General features: G+C 47.0%; 1 protein-coding gene across 1 annotated transcript in view; it reads left to right on the top strand.

Moving 5' to 3' along the window:
- The window catches only part of aqr (aquarius intron-binding spliceosomal factor), a 57,061-nt gene that overhangs the window by 6,569 nt on the left and 32,140 nt on the right, over positions 1 to 18,352 (top strand). Inside the window, exons 8-21 of the mRNA XM_056589954.1 lie at positions 243 to 383; positions 1,261 to 1,329; positions 1,533 to 1,633; positions 1,761 to 1,837; positions 2,937 to 3,001; positions 4,851 to 4,967; positions 5,111 to 5,224; positions 6,573 to 6,676; positions 9,921 to 10,023; positions 11,391 to 11,511; positions 12,051 to 12,192; positions 12,704 to 12,882; positions 13,987 to 14,154; positions 17,476 to 17,645. Coding sequence (XP_056445929.1) covers positions 243 to 383; positions 1,261 to 1,329; positions 1,533 to 1,633; positions 1,761 to 1,837; positions 2,937 to 3,001; positions 4,851 to 4,967; positions 5,111 to 5,224; positions 6,573 to 6,676; positions 9,921 to 10,023; positions 11,391 to 11,511; positions 12,051 to 12,192; positions 12,704 to 12,882; positions 13,987 to 14,154; positions 17,476 to 17,645 — 1,671 coding nt within the window. The remainder of the gene's footprint in view (positions 1 to 242; positions 384 to 1,260; positions 1,330 to 1,532; positions 1,634 to 1,760; positions 1,838 to 2,936; positions 3,002 to 4,850; positions 4,968 to 5,110; positions 5,225 to 6,572; positions 6,677 to 9,920; positions 10,024 to 11,390; positions 11,512 to 12,050; positions 12,193 to 12,703; positions 12,883 to 13,986; positions 14,155 to 17,475; positions 17,646 to 18,352) is intronic.

Raw genomic sequence — 18,352 nt, 5'->3', positions numbered from 1 at the left:
TATTGTACTGCTGTATTATAGGTCAAGATAAAAAATAATTCCGAACATGTGAGGTAACATTAACTATCAAGTCACACACTTTTATCCAAAACGTTCTAACTATATTCAGATGGAATATAGTAGGTATCCTGCTCAAGACTGCTTAAAAGTCAGGTCTGAATTACACAGCCACCTAACCACTCGGCTGAGACCCTTCATTACCGTTTTTGTTGTCTTCTCCATCTCTCTTTCACGCATCCCAGCCGTTCAAGAAGAACCCGGGTCACTTCCCCTTCTTCTTCAAGTGTGTGATGGAGGCGGTGCTGGCGGACGAGAAGGCGGGGCTAACGCTGAGGGAACAGACGGTGCTTCTGGTCTTCCTGGATCACTGCTTCAACAGTCTGGTGTGTACCCCTCCTCCCCGGCGTAGTCTGTGTTGACGCTCTGGAAAATGTCTGGATAAGCTTTGTCTTTGACTATTTTGCAAACAATTTCAATCTGATATTATTTTGCTGAATTCAGTTCCACTATGGGGATGGGTCAAATTTGAATAACTTAATTTCACACCAAAAACATCCATTGTCATTATGATGTTCCTTAACTGAAGGTTTATTGTACCGTTGACAACCTCATGGACCAACTGAAAGGCACTTTCATTGTTGTTCCACAAGTGAAATGTATAACATTGTACATCTACAAATAGATATGGAAATGTGGGAAGAGTGTCATGATAATTAATTTGAAGGTGGTTTGAAGGTTGAAATAAAATAATGTACGGACACTTGAGGTGTTAAAATCCTGTTTGAAAATGTGTCTAGTCTCTCGTCCCCTTCTGACTTTCGAGTGGCATGTTGTGAATAAACCTGCCGTTGAATTTGTTAACCGTGAACAATAGAATACATTACTTCTGAATGACTAAGAAAGTCCCCAATCCATCATAAGAAATGCAGGCAATCAAGCCATTACGTGCAGTACCCACAAGGTGGCAGTGTTATACCACATGACGGTGGTGTATTAGCAGCACAATCCGCATGAGGTGTCACTGCGGATATCTTCCGCGATATCTGCTTCGATAGGTGGGAACACCTAAAATCTATCCTGTGGTGCTCTGTAAATGGTTTGTTTTTTTACAGACTATTATCAGGGCCTCGGGTGTCACAAAAAAAAAATCTTTCGCCAACAATTTTTATGACATGGTTATCTCTCCTCCTATACTCTTGCATTTCTGTCTCTATCTCCCTTCCCCTCTATCTCTCTATCTCTCTGTGGTTATTCTCCTAGGAGGTAGATTTGATCAGAGAGCAGGTGCAGCAGCTCATTTCTCTGCCCATGTGGATGGGTCTCATACCAGTAAGATCCAACAACATTTTCTCAAACTTTCAAATTTCCCCCCCACCAAGACATTTTTGTAATTCTACCACATTTCTTTACAATTTAATTAAACTTTGGTTGATTTTGATCAATGATTATACGCTGATTCCAGGATCATACTGAATCCGAACGTCCTCTGTCTCTCTCCATCTCTCCTTGCATCACATTTCCTTTTGCCTCAGTCGAGACTGCAGCACGAGCTGAAGAAAGTCCCGAAGCTACAGAAGTTCTGGAATCTGATCAAGAGGAAATACGATAAGATGGATGCCGACGCAGCAGAGCAGTGAGTTATTCTTTTTTTGTCTTCCCTCCCTCTGCATTCGGACGCAACACGGAAAGAAGTAAGGAATGTAGGTGATATTCCACACACTCCTAAAAAAACATTGTTTTTCCTATTTTCCTTCTTTTAGGGCCAAGAAGGAACAAACCTTCCTCTCGGCACTGATCGACAAATTCCTCGGCGTACTTGGATCCATTCCTCCGTCAGGTAATATTTGTATTCAGTTAAGATTAAGATGTCTTGACTGACTCATGTGCTGTATCGCTGCCGTATGGAAATCCCTTTTGCACTACACAATGATTCTTGAAGCCTGAGGTGCTTCCCACACCCACACAGGATTAAAGGAAATAACAGTGTGAGCTCAGAAGGACCCTGCCTGGGACCCTTGTGATGGCCCAAGCAGACCCCTTTCATCACGTGTTACCTGATCCACCCAGCCCCCCTCCCTCCCATCACTGTGTTCTACTCTGTGACCCCTCTTCTCCTACCACAGAATTTCAAACAATATTTCGCCCAATCATGTCCAACCCGGGTGCGGCACGTGTGCTAGCACCCAGTGCAGTCTCACGCTGCCCACACTACTGTAATGCAGGCCGACACTGGGCCGAGGTGGGAAGGGGGATGCATTCGAGCACCAAGAATAGAATGCGCGTGCATTCTTACACGCGTCCATGTGTATATATGCTGCTGCTGCTTCTCCTCCTTCAGAGGAGGAGGAGACCAGGCCTGACAGGGTAGATTACCATCCTGGGCCCAGCAGGAAACTCTACCCCCCCCCCCCCCACCAACACCCACACCCACCCATCCAATCCACTACCAACAACGCACCCAACCCATGCTGCCTCCTCCCCATCATCATCATCTTCCTTCTTCTGTGCACAGAGCCTTACCCCAGAGGAGAGCATGACCAACAGACAAACATCCATTGAGGGTCTGTGTGATGGTGGCGGGGGGGGTGGGGGTGGAAGCAAGTGCTGTCCGATGCGTGTTTAGTGGCGGGTCACGCTCTCTGCGTGGTGCCGCAGGGCTGTCTACACGCGTTTGGTGCTCTCATGTCCCCAGCGAAAGACCCCCCACCGATGCTGCTGCCCCTTCCATCACCACCCACTGTGTGTTATCCCCAGTGTGGCTGTGTGTATGTGGGTGTTGTCTTTGTCATTTGCAGCGGTTTAATATCAACTTTAATCTCCTGGGTGTGAGATAAGGCAGATGATAATATTAGTAATACATAATTTGATTATTGATGGTGGTAATAATAATAATCCATTTGATTGAGTTAATGGTGATTCTCCCTGCTGCTGCCTAGGTCCGGTGTCAATGGACAAGGTGCACTACTGTGAGAGATTCGTTGAGCTCATGATCGACCTGGAGGTAAGATCCAATGTTTATAAATAACAAACCCTTAATGCATCCCCTTTCGTCTTGCCATGTGGGGCGAATGAGATTCATGAATGAAAGCATTGGAGGCGGCCACTGAAGGAATACGCAAACAAATGCATTACTTGTTGTCGGCAACACAACCGTCGAGGGTACAAACCAAATATCTGGTAACAATACCTGAAAGACTAAAAAGATAAAAGGATAAAAAAAGAGTAATGAATCTCAGAAGACTGGAAACTGGCCGAGTAGGACCCCTTGATCCCTACCTTACTAAGATTAATTTTGAGGTTTTTTTCTCTGCCACAGAACATGTAATATGTCAAGCCAATAGTCTTTGTGCTTCCATAAATCCCCATGATAACCATCTCTTTCCCCTTCATTTCATGGCGGGTCATGTGCTGGCTTTCATGACGAATGTTGTCCAGATCAAAGATGGCTCGTATCCCAGTGTCATAAAGTCCTTCACCTGATGAAGGGTTTATAGGTCCTGTATAAGTTGCACTGGTATCCACTCCTAGTCCCCACACCTCTTGCCCATCCAACGGCCACACTGCCCCGTAGTCACGCGGGTAAGATGGCGGCTCTCCGCAGGTTCTCCTGTTACCAGCGGGAAGCGGGAACCTGAATAGATTACCTCTGGCGTTGTGTTGACAGGCCGGGGGCCTTGCTGTTCCTGGCAGCGGACAGTGGCCCTGGCCCGGCCTGCTGTCTCCAGAGACGGCTGCTCTCCGTTGATGCTATCGCCTTACAATGCCGCACCATATCCTCCCCTGTATTGATGCCTCTCCCAGCGGGGGAAGACATCTATACCCCCCCCCCCCCCCGCCTTTGCCAATGATGATTTCCCTTTACATTTCCATAGGGGAAAGAAAAAGGGATATTAAAATCAAACCTCACTCCCATCTCTTTCCACTTCATTTCATGGTGGGTTTTGTGTGATTTCTGTGATGCTGAATGATGAATGTTGGCCAGATCAAAGATGGCCGCGGGGCATAAAGGTTATAAACTCGATATCCAGGCATCGGCTTTTGCACCTGCTGCCTTTTGAAGTGCTCTTTTGTTTTTTAATTGGAGTTCGGGGTATACTTCAACTTTTATTCATGCCTTTGTTTTTTCTTACTCCAACCTTTTTGGTTTTGAATATGAAGATAGCTTTTTCTCAATCATATTCACCCTTTAAGCTGCGTCAACATGTCAGAACCCCCCTTTTATCTAAGACTGACACCACAAGCATTTGCTGGTGACGTGCTTTAGCAATCCAGCCCCCGTTACCACCTAGATGTACTTCCTTTCATTGTTCAGGCTCTGTCTCCGTTTACTATCAAATGTTTCAAAAGCAACCTCTTAAAAAAAAATGAAGACAGTGGATCAATAAGGTATATGGATAATGTCAGGATTGATGCAGGGAGCTGTGGCTGTTCCTGGGTCTATCGATTCCCTTCTGACCCTCAGAAAGAATCCATACCGTGACCCCTGTGCTCTTTTCTGTGGTGGAGGGGGAAGTTTCAACTGGCACCAGACTGCTTTAGTGCTCAGGCCTGTCTCCGGGGTCACTATCCAAATGTCCGCCGTTATTTCACAGTCCTATACCAACTCATGGCATGCTTACCAGATCTATTCTGTGTGTTAGGTGTATTTTAAACTGAAGTGGGGCACTGTTGAGTGTCAATAAAGTTATTCTATATATCGTGTTTCCATATGTATTTTTCAATTTTTGCATATTCTTATTTCAAACGTTCATTTTATAATTGTTATACCTGTGCTGTTCATCTGCTGTGACGCCCACATTTCCTGTCTGGAACTGACACAGCACATGTGATTGTGTCCCCCCTGTCTCCAGGCCCTGCTTCCAACCAGGCGCTGGTTCAACACTGTGCTGGACAACTCCCACCTAGTGGTCAGCTGTCACCTGTCCAACCTAATCCAGAGGGAGAAGGAGGGTCACCTCTTCTCTCAGGTAAGGCAAACTCTCCCACACACACATGCGCCATCCCGTACACATACTCACACTGAAAAATGCACCACCAACAGCACATTCCAGTAACCAAGTAAGTGAATGTGTGTGTGTGTGTGTTTGTTGTTGCTGCCTCATCCCTCTAGTTGCTGGACATGCTGAAGTTCTACACAGGCTTCGAGATCAATGACCAGACAGGAAACGCGCTGACGCAGAAAGAGATGACCACTTTGCACTATGATAGAATCACTTCCCTTCAGGTAAATGGAGACAAACTGGCAGCCCGCACTACAGTGCCACTTTGCCCTTCTTTCTTTACTGCCTTGGCTGCATCTCGCTTAGCAGATGCCCCCAGGAAACCCAGGTTTATTTATCGGCGGTGGATCCACTCACTAGATATTGATGTTCACCTGCAGTGTAGGATTATGTGGCTGGGAGGGCAGACGGAGAAAAAGGAGAGCATGGAGACAAAGTTGTTGCTTAGTTGTCAGTGCAAGATTCTGAAGAAGCATTGTTTACCAAAACGTTGATTTTGTTTCCCTCGTTTAATTTTCAAAAGGTCTCCCTCTGCTCAATATATTCATAATTTGCAGCAGTATGTAAACGGTATGAGTTTTCTGTGCCGTTAGTTTGATGTAATTCAGATTTTATGGCAACCGTTCTTTTCCGTCATGTAGGTTAGTCTGGAGAATACCTGTGGATACAAGCGTATCCCAGACAGATTGAGATCGCAGTGTTTTATCATAAAAGATATTCAGCACATTCAGAAATACAGGTGGGGTCGGTGACACAGGATACATGTATAAGTGATGTTGTGATAATGATTTGAGGTGTGGATGACATACCAGTCCAAACTATGATCAGGATGTGCTGCAATATTCAATACCAGATGCTGTATCAAATTATTTTGACACATGTAAAATGCCTCCAAGGCATTTCATTACATGTCCACCAAGCAAATATCCATACTTTATATCTGTGTTTTCCAAGCTTTTAAGGGCACACCAATTTAAATTTGCCGGAAATGATTATGACATCTTCAATATTATTATCATTATGGTTGTTATTAATACAATTCTTCTTAGCAGCAGCAATTTGATAGATAAAGTCACATTGACACATGGTCTAAATGTGATTTAGAAAAAGAAAGTTCAATGTGCTGCGTCTGATGGAAAGGCTTTGGTTCTGATGCCCCGGCTGCAGCTAGCATAGGCCTCGTGCAGGCTCTGATATTGTGCCAGGCAATGCAGACAGCTCTGTGCACTCACCTGGAATGGGTATTTTTTTTCCCCACAGTGCTCCCCCTGTCTCATAGACCTGCTCGGTGACTAGCAGCCGTATAGGATCTGCAGGGGGGCAGGTCTGCTTGTTAGTCCTCAGCTAGGAACATCCAAATGTCCCCTGACTGTCGGAGCTCCTCTGTACTATGTGCATAGAGGCTGCCAGAATTGAACAAAGAACTAAGCAGGAAACGGAACATATTGAGAGAGCATTCAATAGACTGCATCCACATTTGAACGTGCTCCTGCATGTATTTTAATTCCTGCATGGAAACCGTTCTGCGTTTTTATATTTTTTAATTTCAATCGTTTTTTTTCCTTTTTTCAGAGAGCAGCCTTCGCCCATTTCCCCGAGCTCCTGGACTTTGCCCTGTCCAACGTGGCATCGGTGGACACCCGAGAGTCTCTGACCAAACAGTTTGGACGGCTCAGGTAGATACATGAGGATGCAACTGCCCCCACACATCTGAAAGGACCGTTTGTGTTTGTTTGTAACGTTCTGCCGGTGTTTTAGGCTAATGTGTCGTGAATAATGTGATGGGGATTTTTCTCTGTGTGTGTGTGCGTGTGTTGAATTGCTATCGGCCACAGCCAGCCAAAGTGCTTCCAATTTGTGTCAACGGCTGTGAAGGAGGCTGTCATGGCTGCCGGGACAGTAACTATATGTATTTAGCAGTTGGTGCCACTGTCATGCCCTCCCCCTCTCGAAATGCAATCCGCATACCTTTCCCTGTGTCACGTTAAACGCTGCTCTCAGATGAGTGCAATACCCGACACTCTTGTTGTAAAAGCAACAGAACGGCAGATCATCCTCCAGCTCTCTCTCTTTTTTGGTCCTCATCCAGGCAATTAAAAAGGAGGTCTTGTTATCGTGATGGTCATCCTTGAGGTTATCAGTGTCGCGTTAGCAGGGTTGTCTCTGCTCGGCTATACAGAAGCCAGCCAGCGTTTGAACAGGCAGCCGGTACCAGCCAGAGAGGGACACACGCCTCATTAATTGAATCGATTTCCCGCGGAGAGTAAACTCTTTGAACAGCTGTGTTTGTCAGATCGCCTTGGTCCAGTTGATCCGCTAAAAAGCCCTTGTTTGGATTGACAAACCTGCCCCGTGTATCTGTGGTGTTTTGTTTGTTTACCGGTCGCAGTGATTGCCATCTCATTTTTCTTTTTTTCTCTCTCTTTCTCTCACAAAAAGAGCGCTAATTTACCCATTTCCCTGCCATGAAAAAAGCCATTTTGCATCTTTTAGAAACGCGGATATAATAAAAGCGCAGACTTGCCAGCTCCTTCTCCCTTGCTCAGTGCTCACTTCCTCTGCCTGCTTAAACCTCTGTTTTGGATTATGAACGTCAAAACCCCTTTTTGGAGTCACCAAGCAGAATGTAAGCGGAATTTGGGCTAGGTATCGACTTAGCAGCGCTACACTTTTCCCCCTCCCTCACTGAATTAGCTAAACGACTTTTAGAAGTCCTTCCAATTGTTAAGATGTTCCTCAACTGTCACTAAGGCTGCATGGGGGGGTTTGTACTTCGCAAATTTCTGATCATATTCAGCGAGGCACTTTCTCATACAAACATTTTGAAGGTAATGGCGGTTTATTCCAAGTGCGTTACCCTAGCGACTAAGCTCCGAGTCAGCCGCCACTCAGAATCTATTCGCTAAGTCCCCGGAATACACTGACACGGCATTACCACGAACACACTCACACTCTCTTTACATTTGAATCAAACATGCTGGGTTTTCTCGGTGCAATGGAAACGTGAAAAGGTTATGACACAAGCAACATTTTGAGAACGTTTTCTGGTGTCACGGATCAGAGTACTTTGGGTTCCGTGTCAGGTTATCAAAAATACACGATTTTTAGAGCACACAATGATGCACATTTATGAGCATGTACACATCTTCAATGCCTCATTAGTGTGAAATCATTCCTGAGGGTGATACGGCTTGTGTCGAGGTGTTCTTCGGAGAGGAGCAACATTTCGTCCTGACGGACACAATGTTTTGACATTTTACAGAGTAGTTTGCTGCGGGCATGGTCTCACCATTTAGTTCAAGTACGTGACTAAGGCAACCTGACACTGTTAACTACATCAGGTTCCTAAATCAGGTACACGTACAAAGGCACTTCCCTTGTGTTAATATACATAATACAGTATAATACAGATGTGGGATTAAGTAGCGCATTATTCAATATACAAATATAATATTTTTTTCGGAAATGATTCAAATTCAGCCATTTCTGAAATGGCTGAATGCTTTGTCATTTGTTATTATTTCTGAATTATCGAGGGAAGGTGCTGTACTAATAGGATCACATGGTTGCATTCTTTATTCTAGACCTTGTCCATCGTATAAATGCTCTTCGGAAATGCCACATATGTACAAATTCGATAAACAAGAGGTTTCCGACTGTAAAAGTTGTCCATGGACTGCGGGGGCAGATATCAGCGGAGGTCACACTAATGAGCCAGCCGGGAGGCCGGAGGAGAGAGGGGAGCGATAAGAAACCAGTGGCTCCCGAGGAGCCGCGTGTCCAGCTAGCTTACCTTCTTCCTGCCAGTGGCTCAGCTGTCATCCATGACCTGGTCCAGTCTCCTCTCATCTGCACCCCCCCCCAGTGAGCTACTGTGCTGCCATTGCCTCATAACCGAGAGGATAAAGAACCCATACCGGGGCCGGGCGCTCGAGTCATGCGGACTGCAGCATTTCACTCCCTCCTGCTCCACCATCACCACCAGCTCCACCCACAAGTGGTCAAACGTTGCACCATGAGGAGTGCCTTGGTCCCAAACGCGCACGCACGCACGCGCACGCAAACGGCCGCACTCGCATGCAAACGGACACATGTGCATGCAAACAAACACACACACACACACACAAAAGAAATGCACACACACATGAGCAAATGCGCATACACCGATCCCAAAAATCCCACATGCATGCAAAACACACACATGCTTGCTCAAACACACACACGCACGCACGCACGCGTGCGCGCACAGTCAACTCAAGCACTGTGCGACCGCCGGCATCGTCGCAGTGTGCGCGTGGGCGTGCGCCTGCCGCTGTCACAGCGTGTCAGCACGATGAAGACGGGTCTGCATGCGGAGAGCTGTGCCTAGCCGCTCCGAGACGGAGAGGGGCTTTGATTTTGGTAATCCTCATCAATGGGCCGTGCTTCCCCCCCCCCCCCCCGAAACACACGCGTGCTGACACAGCAGGACGGTGGCGGTGGTGGTGTCGGAGCGGAGAATCCCCTCCTGTGGTTTCATGCTGTAGGACAAAAGAAAACCCTGGTGATGGTTTGGTTTTGTCAATCAGCTGGCTTAATTGTTGGGGAATTGAAAGTGTCAGTAGCTGAACATAGGCGGAAGCTTTATGACGTACTAAATTAAGATGTACTAATGGAAAAGGTTCCATTCCCCTGTCGAAGCTTTAACATTTACCTTTTTAAATAATCAATACCTTTTTGCTTTTTGTGGGATTCTGTCGCCACAGAAATAACCCAAGTGCACTATCGATTTGTACCGTTTTATGGATTTAAAGTGCAGGACTTCAGTCGAAAAACGGACTGCATGAGTGTGTTCATTTTTGCTTATTTTGTGCTTTTTTTCCCCTCACCCCTTCACTTAACCACACCTCTTTGTTGTCTTGTCATGTCTTGTCTCTACAGTCCCGACACCCTCCACCGGGTGGCCTCGTACCTGTGTCTGCTGCCAGAGCTGCCAGAAGGGCAGGGCACCACCTTTGAGATGACTGTTCTCCTTGAGCTGCTGGTGAGTGCTGAAGTATCCCCTCCATCCCCTTCCACTTCCAAGGTGTATTAAGGGGTGTCTTTGGATACCAATATTTTACTGCAGATTTTCGGTTACCTTCAACGTTGTGTTTTGTGTGTCTAGACTTATGTAAGTGCCTTTAATCAGTCTGTGAACCAATAATCGTGGTTTGCTTAACATCGTCGGTTAACTGAGAAAGTCCTTTATGTGGATGAGTAACTGCCCAGCCAGCATAATGATATAATGGTGTGTTTTGTTTTGTTCGGTCACTAATTTATGATGTTGCCCTTGGAATTTCTGCATTCCCTCATTACTGCATGTACCCAGAGAGAGTGTGAGAGACCTTTCCGAAAAACATTATAAATAAAATCCTAGGGCTCTTTCAATCCAATGTCCCACTAGCATCCCCCCCCCAATGCAATACACACACACGTGCACACACACGTGCTGGGTGTCCTTATCAAAGGGTGGGGAGTTGGCAGGCTGACCAGTGGTTACTCCTAATTACCTTCTCAGCGCCTCCTCGGGTCAGCGCTGAGAGGAGAAGGAGGAGCCCTTCATCATAATTAGCTGATTACGTTGTTGCAGGAGCCAACGTCAGGGTACTCAATTGGGCGTAACCCCGGATAATCCCAAATGTGAAATGGGAATTTTACATGTTGACCGTGTGCATGAGTCTGCGATGGATGACCAATGTGGTAAATTCTTCAACGACAGACAATTCATTCAAGGGATACTTTCGATCCCGAAATTCTGCAATTTATCAACAGCCATTTATCACCAACATCGCTCCTTCAACTATCGAGTGGCCAAGGCTCCCCTAACCACGTTTTTGTTAACGGCCCATGCCCTAGTTTTAGTGTGGTTTCAAACTTGATTAAGACTCCCAAACAGTCCTAAGAGTGGTGGCAGCGACCTGGTTCTCCGTCTTCTCGCAAGGGGCCGCCACAACGACATATAGGCTGAGCAGGAAGCAGGGGTATCACACCTCCAGGCTAGATAATGCGATTGTGCTTAGCTATGGTTGTACGTCAACGCAACGCAAGGGGGTTTACCGACCCATTACGCCCTAGCGGACCCTCCTTGCGTCCAACGCAAGGGTCTGACGTGCGGCTCTCAAAAATGGTATCCTTGCATCGAGGTGATGCAGCAGCAAGGCCTGTGATTGGTCCGCTAACATAAACCCGACGCAGAACCAAAACAGGTTCAACAGGTTCGAAGCGACTGTGTGGTCATTGCGTTACGCCAACGTCCAACCATAACCAAGCCTTAACATGGAAAGACCGAAGTTATATTGTTTCAATATCCCTCACTTACTCTTTGTCATCCTCTCTCTCTACGTCTCTCCCCCCACGTCACTCCTCCAGGTCTCTCGGCATGAGCGCAGGATATCTCAGATCGAGCAGCTCAACCAGATGCCTCTTTATCCAACGGAGAAGATAATCTGGGATGAGAACATCGTCCCCACTGAGTACTACTCAGGCGAAGGTGTGTGTGGCAACGTGCACGCTCTCGAGATGAGAGTGTTTCTTCTTGTGTGTGCACAAAAGCCCGCCGTTTTGTTAGCGTGACTAATCGCTGCACTATCACAGAATGTGTTGTGCACAAACAAAGACACACGCACGCGACACAAACACACACACACATACACAGTACACACACACATACACAGTACACACACACATACACAGTACACACGCACACTCAAGCCTGTTATCTCTTGTTGCAAAGGCACTTAACTTGCCGCAGATCACAAACACTCCTTACAGGGAATCCTCTTTAGCTGGCAGGGGCACCTTCAGCCCCGCAGACACCACCCACCTTTCAGAGCTGCACACTCTTAAGCGCATTACTCGTGTAACGATCTCCATTGTCTTTCAGAAGTAGGAGAAATGCATGTTCGTCTACAATGTCTGTGCCACAAGGAAAACATCATAGTGGTGTATCACTCGCAAAACATCTCATGGGAAGTCCATAAAAATGCAGTATTCAAACACAGCGTTTAGTTTTACCCTCCTCCCCCACAGGTTGCCTCGCTCTGCCCAAGTTGAACCTCCAGTTCCTGACCCTCCACGACTACCTGCTGAGGAACTTCAACCTCTTCCGCCTGGAGTCCACCTACGAGATCAGGCAGGACATCGAGGACGTGGTGGCGCGCATGAAGCCATGGTGGGCCTCTTCCTTGTGATGTTTTCTTCCTGTGGTAAAAGTAGAATTGCATATGAGATAAAGGCTGCAGGTTACTGTGGAGTGGATAGGGTGTTTAACTCCCAGCCATAAGGTAATTGGTTGATCCCTAATGGCCACAGTCTAGACTATCTCTGTAGGCATCCTTGTGCAAGAAACCTAACCCCTAAATGCTCCTTCATGACGTGTATCTAAAAATACTGTAAGTGACGACAACATTCATGTATGACTACCGCTCTGCTACTGATCTTTCAAATGAGAAAGTGATGTGGTAAACCAAGCACTGCCTAGGTGAAACCAACCATCGGCAATAACAGTGCATTGCAACACCTGACACACACAGTGTGCACGGGCTGCATAGCAGCAAAACTGTCCCACTAACTATTTGGTGCAGTGAACAGGAACAAAAAAATCGAATCGAAACAAGCTTGTGGTGATGGAGCCAAATCCAACCTCCTGACAATTCTTGTTTGCGCGGGCCTCCCCTTCACAGGCAGTCTGAGTACGGGAGCACAGTGTTCGGGGGCTGGGCCAGGATGGCCCAGAACATCACCGCCTTCTCCATCGTGGAGGTGGCCAAGCCCAACATCGGGGAGAACTGGCCCGCCCGTGTGCGTGCCGACGTCACCATCAACCTCAACGTCCGAGACCACATCAAGCACGAATGGGAAGGTACGTACGCGTGTGTTAATGAATTACATTATTCTCTATTTTGGTCCGAACATTGTAAGATTGATGATGTAACAGACAACTGCGTATCAGATCCATTATTGACTTTCCCCAGAGTAGCGTCACCCCTTTTGGAATCGTACTTTATGATTCCTGCCCGCAACTTCCTCTTCCGTGTTTCCTTTCCATTTTCCGCCCCGTCAGTCGGGTTGAGAGTTCATGGAACCTTCCTTGGCTATCTACCATGCAGACTTTCACTAATGCCTTTGGCTTCTCTCTGCTTGGCAGACCGGGACACTGTACACAGTGTTGGGTGTAGCAGGTCAGCCTTGCTAATTTTGACTCGCACTAGAGCCCTATAGAAGCACCTTCAAGCACAACAAATTATTACTTATGTTATTATCATGAGGACAATATATAAATCACTACATTACATTGCCAAATTATAGCAGTTGTGTGTGACAACCATAAAAAAAAGCTCTTATTTTGGCATGCTTGTCAGAAAACTTGATGCAACGAATATTTCCTATAATATTGCAACATCATTATATAAGGATATATTGTTATTTCTTTCATTCTACACCACCCTTGCACAAATCCTTATTGACTTTTCCTTTCTTTTAGGTTATTACTTTGGTGGTTGTGGAGTGCGATGCAATTCTCTGCTTCCTTACCTCTGTCCCCATTGTCCTATTTTAGCTTCATGTTTTAAACATCATCAACACTGACTGACTGGGCAATTTATCTCTCTGTTTCACTATTCCTAACTCCCTCTTTTCCTGTCTCCTCTCTCACTCTCGAATTCTCTATCTCTACTTTATTTCTATATATTTGTCCCATATATCTATACTCTTTTTCTCTTTCTCTCTCACTATATTTATAAATCTTCTGTCCCACTGCTTTGTCTCTTTCTCCATCTCCACCCAATACTCTCTCTCCGTCCCTGTCTCACCTGTTCTCCTTCCCTCTCTGCTCTCCTTCATCTGTGCTTCCCTAACTCCCCACTGTTGTACCCCCCCCTCCCCTCCCCTCCCCTCCCCTCCCCTCCCTGCCCATCCCCTCCCCTCCCCTCCCTGCCCATCCCCATCCACGTCCCTCCCCCTCCAGGGCTGCGCAAGCACGACGTTTGCTTTCTGGTCACGGTGCGTCCCAACCTGCCCTACGGCACCCGCTTCGACCGGCGCCAGCCCTTCGTGGAGCAGACGGGCCTGGTGTACGTGAGGGGCTGCGAGGTGCAGGGCATGCTGGACGACAAAGGGCGTGTCATCGAGGAAGGTGCGTACCCATGTGTTGCTCACGACCTCGCTCGTACACGCATCCCCACGTGGGCACATCCCTATAGGCAACCATACGTACAAACTGTATTTTGTTATAAAACAAACACGTTTACTGTACGAAATCATCAAATGACCAGGGTACTGGTCATTTTAGAGCGAGATATCCATCTCTCTCATGCACAAGTGGGTATATGTGAATAGGCATACATACCTACAAACGGTATTTTGTTGGTCTTTTATTGAACGAATATAATTGGAATATGTAACGCGGCCTTAACTGTACTAAATCATAAAATGTAATTGGAGATTAGGGAAACATGCCAATTAGAAATACCGGGATTCTCCAACGGCAATGCTCCAGTGTGTTCTCCTTTTCAACCGCAGTTCCAGGAAAGAACATGTGTTTTAGTTCCGGCCTGTGTGTTACGATTCAGTATTCTCTGAGCTGCAGCCTGATATGAGACAAATTGGCACGCAAACCCCAGCCTGCTGTAGGGGGAGCAAGCAAATGAACATGATCCACTGAGATTGTACTAGATTCTCCCCGACCTATAAAGCCTCACCCTCTTTTTGACAAAGCTCCATGACCAAGCTGTGCTGGAACACGGGCCAATCCTGAAATTGCATTGCACGCTTTTAGAGCTGAGAGGGTCTCAAGACGGATGCCACATGAGCTTGTTTTTAATTGTATAAAAATAGAATTGCCAACATATACATTGACGATCAACACACAAGCACAATTATTCAATTTAGACAATGACAAGCGGAACAAGGATCGTTGCTGCTTGTCATTGTCTAAAAGGAACAATTGTGCTTTTCTAAAAATATAACGTTGCGCTCGGCCCATCTTGCGTTCTTGTTCGATCATGGTTCCCTACCCAGCAACCAGTGAGCTTCATGTCGGGGGAGGGGGGGGGGGGCGGGGGGGCGGCAACAACAACTCTCCATTATTGTGAATACCAACGGCAGTACCAATTTTAAACGCTCGGTCTCTGTCTGATGTATTCCTACAACCAGGATCGTTAACAACACTTTCTTATTCACAATAATGGCCATACATGCTGAACACGCAAGAATGCTATTTTATTCATACGTACTCCTACACATGCACGTTGGCCTGCCGTGTTGCTGTGTGCACATGGGACTGGGTTTATTTTTTTAATGTGGAAAAAGCCACCAACACTCAAACTGACACACACACACACACACACACACACACACACACACACACACACACACACACACACACACACACACACACACACACACACACACACACACACACACACCGGGGCCGCGGACACAAGTGGAGCACATCGCCCTCAATCCGGTCGGACCGCTTACATCACCCCTCTGCACTCCTCTTGAAGGGGTCGGAGAGGTGTTGTCATGGTGATGGTCACGCGGTGACCTCACCTGTCTGCATTACCATTCCATTAACCTGGGGGGTCGTCACGGACACCTGCGCACACTCTCTATCGCTCTATCTCTCTCTCTCTCTCTCTCTCTCTACATTCTGCATTGGATTTAAGAGACGCGTCCTTCTCTGACTGTTTGTTTGTTTAATGGCTGTGCTCCAGTGGCAGCGGACATGGAAGGGGCTGGAATGTTTATGCAGGCAATACCTACCACTCATTACCAAACAAGCTGCTGCCAATATTATTACGTGAAATGTGGGGTCTGTAACCTAGTATGAGCATACTACTTTGGTATTACTACTGTAATAATGACATATGTTTTGGCTAACGACATTATCATCACATTAGTATCGATTTACCTAGGATTTAGTTGAGGCGCGGGGGGGAAGGGGGCTAGCCACATACATTTTTCTTAGCTTTTTATGGCAGACACATTTAGCATCGGACAGATATCCAATTTAACTCCAAGTGCCAGAATCCACGTTCAAATTCCCCTCCCCTACCTACCTCTCTCCCGATGCATATCTCATCCACAGCTGAGAACGTTCATTCCAAGGGGGACTGCTTGTATCCTATTCTAAGTAGTTGTCTTTTCAACCCCCCCCCCTGTTAAAACACGTGTCCTCTCCATACCCACATACCCTCTCAGGATACTAACTGCATACCTAAAATGGGGAAGAGATGCATCATATCCATGTCTCGTTGTTAGATTTCAGTGGCGTTCAGGATCCATTGTTTCATTTACTAAACATTTGATTAAGGCAACATTTAATTATTCAACAACAGCCCCGTCTACATATGAATGAGCAGAGGCATCGGAGCGATCCATGCGATTTACTGTATGCACGGATGCTTTCGCTGGGACCAGAGGAATGGGTTTCTCTGGCTTGCCGGTGCGGCTGCAGCGACACACGGCGAGCCTATCGGGATGTCTGCTTGAGCTTTCCGCCGCACCACACCGGCCTCCCATGGGAGCCAAGCCCTGCTTCTGTCTGTCAGCCCTGTCACCTCTAGTCACTGCAGCCGAAGCAAGGCCACGCTATGTTTGAGGGAGGTTTTTGTTGTTGGTTTTGTTTTCTGTGTGTGTATGTGTGTTGATTATTTACAGACAGACTATACGTCTGTCTGTGTCTCTGTTTTCTTCTTCTTTTTCTTCTTTTTTTGTTGTTTATCTGTGTGCGTGTGTGTCTGTGTATTTTCCTCTGTTCATTTGTTAATGTGTTTCCTGTCGAGACGGTATCTTACATGCATATCCTCTCCGGACCGAGGTGCCTGCTTAATACCAGCCCCATCCTCTCTTTCCACTTGCTACACATTCAAGAAATCTGAATTATGCAACTCAGACTCTTAAGCCCAGGGTTAAACCTCCGCATGTGTCCTACATTTGGCACGGTTCCTGAAGTCGCTCGGCATCCAACACATGCCCCAATGTCAACGCGTCTTTCAATGAAGGCGCCGCTACCTCTTATGCTTATTCATAGCCGCTCTTGTTTTTTTATGTGGGACTATCTTTTGTTCTTTTTGGATCCGTCATGACTGTAAACGCGTCAGTCATCGCTTATTCTGACACAATTCCAATGACGCAATAAGCGGGCGGGTTAGGGGATTAAAAGGCACTGTGATGGGTAGAGGTTGGGGATAGGGGGCTGCATTGACCAGATGCTTGTGGACTTATGGGGGACTGCAAAACTCGTTCTATGTGTGAAGCCAATACTTTTAAAAGCTTCTTAGCAACTGGCAGATCAAGTTGTATAAATCAACCTGTTTTCCTCAAGCCGCCTGAATCTTGTGTTCGTATTGCCGTATCTTTATTTTACTGCTGAATACTGGCGTGCCATCCAGTGCAATATTGCATCCAGATGGTGATCTGTTATTGTCTTCCCCTTCCCGTTTCTAATCAGGCCCTGATCCAAAGCCCAAGCTGCGGGGCGACTCCAGAACCTACCGAGTGTGGCTGGACCCCAACCAGTACCAGCAGGACATGACCGGCAGCATCCAGAACCGCACCGAGGACCCCTACGAGTCCTTCAACGTCATCATGAGACGCAAACCCAAAGAGAACAACTTCAAGGTTTGTGGGTGCGGTTGTTCAAGGAAGGTTTTCTGGTTCTCAGGCAGCCATGGTGCCCCGCCCACAATTCCCCCCCCCCCCCCCCTCTCCATCACTTCTGTTCCTGATCACTCTTTCATCCCCACGTTTCTGTTTCTTTGTCATTCCCTATCTTCTCTTCTGTCCAGCTTTCTTTAACCCAGTCCATTTCCTTACATTCTAGCCGCCTCCCTCTTGATTTTCACAAGGAGACCATTCTGCTTCTTTATCTCTCTCCCTTTTGACACAACCCATCTCTTCCAATCCCCCTATGTCTCTTTTACCCCCTCACTTCACCATTATCACTTGCCCGCGCCCTTCCTATCTCTCTCTCTCCCTCTCCCTCTCGCTCTCTCGCTCTCTCTGAATTGCCTGCCGAGGCCTTGAGCTCTCGCCCTGCCCACATCAGCCCTTGGTGATCACTCACCTATATTGGACTGGTTGGGTCGCGCTGCTCTGGGGTTGGGGGCAGGGCAGCTCCGGGGACTTCCGTCCCCGCCCAAGGCCATAAGCAGCAGCACTCTGTGGGTGACCTTGTGATATACAACACCCTTCACCTTCCTTGCATTCTCTCCCCCCCCTCCTCTCCCATGCACACTGCAGGTTTGAGTTGCATCACTCAGGAGCCTGCTGTCTTGGTGTTAAAATGACTTCCATGTCCTTCCTTTAAGAAGAGATGGTTATGTGGG

This window comes from Gadus chalcogrammus, chromosome 5 (genome assembly GCF_026213295.1).
Source record: "Gadus chalcogrammus isolate NIFS_2021 chromosome 5, NIFS_Gcha_1.0, whole genome shotgun sequence".
Taxonomy (NCBI): Eukaryota; Metazoa; Chordata; class Actinopteri; order Gadiformes; family Gadidae; genus Gadus; species Gadus chalcogrammus.
Note: the sequence above shows the minus strand (reverse complement) of the source record. Positions and strands in the feature narration are given on the sequence as shown.